The sequence below is a fragment of the Camellia sinensis genome, chromosome 10 (genome assembly GCF_055761805.1).
Source record: "Camellia sinensis isolate YWXY chromosome 10, ASM5576180v1, whole genome shotgun sequence".
Classification (NCBI taxonomy): domain Eukaryota; kingdom Viridiplantae; phylum Streptophyta; class Magnoliopsida; order Ericales; family Theaceae; genus Camellia; species Camellia sinensis.
This window is the reverse complement of record NC_138970.1, coordinates 50079270-50083955: the sequence shown is the minus strand read 5'-3', so window position 1 is coordinate 50083955 and position 4686 is coordinate 50079270. Positions and strand designations below refer to the sequence as shown.

Sequence of the window (4686 nt, the reverse complement as noted above, 5' to 3'; positions counted from 1 at the left end):
ATAATCGTCTATGAATGTGATAAAATACTGTTGACCATTCCAAGATGCCATAGGGAATGGTCCACAAATGTCCGTATGAATTAATTCTAAGACATCTGTAGTCCTATGGGCACCATATTTCTTTATTTTGGTCTGTTTTCCCTTGATACACTCAACACAGACATCAAAATCTGAAAAATCAAGAGAGTCCAAAATTCCATCAGACACAAGGCGCTCAACTCTAGATTTAGAGATGTGACCTAGGCGTTTGTGCCATAATGAGGCTGAATTTTCCTTAGTTAATTTACGCTTTGTACCTCGTGATTCCACATGCAAGGTTTCATTATAAGATGCAATAGTTTCTAGCAAATATAGATTATCAAACACATTAAGTAAACCAGTACCAACAACATTTGAATTAATAGACATACTAAACTTCATATTTCCAAAAGAACAACAATATCCCAATTTGTCCAATACAGAAACAGAAATTAAATTCCGTCTAAAGGATGGTACAACAAAAGTGTCTAATAAATCCAAATAATAACCAGTTTTCAGCAATAATCTAAAGTGCCCTATTGCCTGCACTTCTATTGACTTGCCATCACCCACAAAGATGTATCTTTCAGCATCAGTTGGCTTTCGGTAGTTCAGGCAACCCTGCATAGAAACACATATGTGAGTAGTAGTACCAGAATCTACCCACCAAGTGTTTCTTGGTACTGAAGCTAAATTTATTTCAGAACAGACCAAAACATAAAATGTACCTTTCTTTACACGCCAGGCGACGTATTTGGCACAATCCTTCTTTCTGTGTCCGGGCTTGCCACAAAAGAAACAACCATCCTGCACTTTCTGTTTCTTTGGTTCCGGACCCTTAGGAGCAGCAACTTCCTTTCCCTTATGCTTTCTTTTGCCCGTATGCTTGGAGGTGCTTGCCAGATGAGCACTTTCAGTCCTTTCTTGCTTCAATCTCTCTTCCTCTTGCACACAAAATGAAATGAGCTCATTGAGAGTCCATTTCTCCTTCTGGCAGTTATAACTGACCTTAAATTGGTTAAATTGTGCAGGAAGAGAGATGAGAACTAAATGCACGAGCAAATCATCAGATAGGTCGAGCTTTAGTGCCTTAAGTTTTGAAGCAAGATGAGACATTTCCATGATGTACTCGCGAACATTACCCTTGCCTTTATACTTTATTGAAATCAAGCTGGCTAAAAGCGTGCTTGTTTCAGCCTTATCATTTTTAGCAAAACGCTTTTGAATTTCTGAAAGAAATTCACCGGCAACGGTAACATCCTCTGTTATTGCACCCCGAAAGACTTCTGGAATCCCACGCTTCATGATCATAAGACTTAGCCTGTTAGAACGATCCCACTTTTCAAAGTACACAATTTCCTCAGGAGTACTTTGTTCAGTGAGAGCATTCGATTTTGGCATTTTTAATGCCAAGTCTATGTCCATGCAGCCGAGAACAATCAATATGTTCTCTTTCCAGTCCTTAAAGTTTGATCCATTTAACATTGGAACATTGTTCATGTTGGCAGAGATTGAAGTAGTTGACATTAAAGCTGAATAGAAAATAAAATAAAAGGAATAAACAATCATGCTCGCATTAAGTAACCAAACAGATAATCTCTAAATAAATTAATTTAATGACAACATCTCAAGATACCTAGTACAACATTAATACCAAGCCTTTGGGTAGTGATATTAACTGTAAGTGGTATTCTTGTTGTAATGATCAAACATTGACAATAAGTTATGTCAAATAACAAATCTATCTTTTGATGGATTTATTATTCACATTAGGTTTCCTTGACAATTGACACATGTTTATCACCACAAAATGTGTGTGTAATTCTGCCAAGTATGAATCATGTCTTTGGACCGATAAATACCCGCATGAGATACACATACATGAACATCAAAACAGTCCATATAAAACAATCTAGACAAGAGAGAGCACTTTGGTGACATCTTGTTTTAATTGACTTATATTTAGAATGTTAGAAAATTAAAATTCCACTGTAGATGTTGTATGAAATTTACTTTAAATTTAAAGATTTCTGAATGTGTTACCCCGTATATGTTATATACATTTCAGCAAACCCAATTATATACATATATATATATATATATAATTGACGGGTCAAAAAAATTTTTTTTTTTTTTTAAAAAACACAAAACACATGCATCAAGGAAAAGAAAAACTCCAAATCAATTCGTGAACCAGAAAATAATAACATAATGGTATGCTGATTCACACACCCAGGAAAACTACACATGCACCCAAGAACCAATCAAACCGCATGAAAATTAAATATAGATACATGATATAAATATATTAACACATGCATTTAAGAGATGAAGAAGCTTCCCAAAAAAAAAAAAACAAACCACAAAGCACATGCATGGATGATTATTAAATTCCCAAAAACAAGCCACATCTGTATTGTGAAAAAGAACAAAAAACGGTTTTGTCTCTGTTTCATACATTCAAGAAAAACAATGCAGAAACCAAACGGTACACGGTTTTTTTTTAAATATAGATACATGAAATAAATATATCATGTATGCACTTATTCACCCACTGCCCATCCGAATCAGTTTACATTTTTTCAGAAAACAGATCACCATTTTCCCAAAAAACAAACAGAAAATACATAATTTGCATTAATAAGAAAAACAAAATCTGATTCCAGGAAACTAACTAAGATGAATAATAGCATATCAATTCTGATAATACACATGATATATATGCTCTGATACCAATTGTAAACAAAATTTCAGAACATGAAACTTTATGTTTTGGATCATCTACCATGTGAATCATCAAGAAATCAAGACAAAAACTTACCCGAATCCATCGATGAACGGTTAAACGGAAGCGTGATTATCAATAAACCCTTTGTTATTGATTTTGTTATTGCCTTCTAATCCTTTCCCTTTTGCTGCCTTATGTTTCTCCTTGAGAGGATTTAGAAGAAAAATGGCAGTTCTACTCCATTGGAAGGAATAGGGACCATAACCTTTTAAGGTTGAAATTGGTTTTCAAAATGAAACGGTGTGGCAGTTTAAGGAAGGAAAACCAACTTAACCAATATGTTTTAATTTCTATTTCTGCCCCTCATAGAAATAGAAATTACTCAACTAGTATCTACACATTAGGTCCATAACACATATACCCTTAAGCCTATTAACTAAATTGAATCACTTAAATTGTAGGCTTCTTATAAATGATAACACCACATTTAAATATGTGGTCCCATTGAGACATTATCTAACATGCAGCTCCGGCGTCCGAGTAGCGTGGATATGGCTTGCCGGCGGTCTATTGGCAGGCTAGTTTTCGGGTGCCAGTGGAGTCTATGGTGGGTTTCCGGTAGTGGACGTCCAATTTCCGGTGTGATACAGTGGTTGTGAAACGTGGGTGAGATAGCGTGTTCCTGTGTCGGATAGCTGTGGTCATCTTTTATATATATATATATTAATAGGACCAAGTGATGTATGCTGCAAAACCGAAGAGGAGTTGTAAGTGGTTCATGTGGGTTAATTTTGCTAGCATATTGTAATATTATAATGGCTTTACATGTGCTGCAAGTGGTTTGGTGATAAGTAGTCTGTCTGGCTTGTGTGATAATTTGGTGGTAAGTTGAGTTGGATGTTTGGTGGAGGGAATTTTAAATTGTTTTGGGATTAAGGGTCTGAGTCGGTTGGCTTTTGAATGGTCTTCAAACAGTGCTTCATGTGCCTTCCACTGGATGAATAGTGATCGATGGAGAATAGTAATCTTCGGTGGAAAATAGTGTCCCAGAATGAATAATACTCCGCAAAATAAGTTTTTCAGACAGAACAGAACAGTCTTCCCGCGTCAAGCAGAACATTTTCTGGTGATCCCCAAGGAACATGAAGTTCTTTATTTTATTTTTATTTTGAGTGTTTTGTGAGGTTTTATTTTGTTTTATTATTTCCTCTTGTCTCTCATTTGGATTTGTAGTATTTAAAATGGTATAATAATTCCCCCACCCCGCTTCTTTCTATCCCATTCTTTAATCGTTTTCCCTAACTATACATATGTATATATTTGACGTGTCATGCACATCCAAGCTTTGCATCCATATTTCATGCATTAAGGTTCGGTTAAATTTGCATTTGTGGATTTAATTAATTCCCATGTGATTATTTGTGCTACTTCATATTCTTGAGATGATTCACATGCCATATTTTAGAAGCATTCTTGTGTATATATTGCATCGATCATGCATATTTTACTAATTTTGTTTTGTAGCTTGTTCGTGAGACGTCAATAAATATGTGAGTTTTTATGCTTTAGCATCCCGCTTGTACATAATTTTCTTATTATGTGTTAGCATTCTACCATGAGGCTAATTGCTTAAATGATAAACTGTTTGAATGCCTGTGGATAAAGGCTTGTTGCTTGAATTGGAATGATTCAACGAATGTATGTTTTAAGCCCACTTTGTAGTGGCAAATTCACAAACTTTAAGCCCGCTTGAGGTGACAAATTCAAACTCTTTTCAAAACAAACATGAAATTGAATTGTTCCAATTTGAGCAAACTAGTCTATACTTGTATGCTTCACATAGTAAATTTTAGGATTTATTCAATAATCAGAACATGAACATATAAAGAAAATAAAAAGTCATATCATGGTTTAGTAGAAGCCGATCTTTTGATCGGGTG

At 35.0% G+C, this 4686-nt stretch overlaps 1 protein-coding gene across 1 annotated transcript; it reads right to left on the bottom strand.

The window, feature by feature from the left end:
* Positions 1–391: 391 nt before the first annotated feature.
* Positions 392–1419, bottom strand: LOC145800373 (uncharacterized). Its single transcript, XM_082890036.1, has 2 exons — positions 747–1419; positions 392–639 (listed from the first exon to the last, which is right to left on the bottom strand). The coding sequence occupies exons 1-2, from the start codon at positions 1417–1419 to the stop codon at positions 611–613; spliced, it is 702 nt and encodes a 233-aa protein (XP_082746162.1). The 3' UTR covers positions 392–610.
* Positions 1420–4686: the final 3267 nt, after the last annotated feature.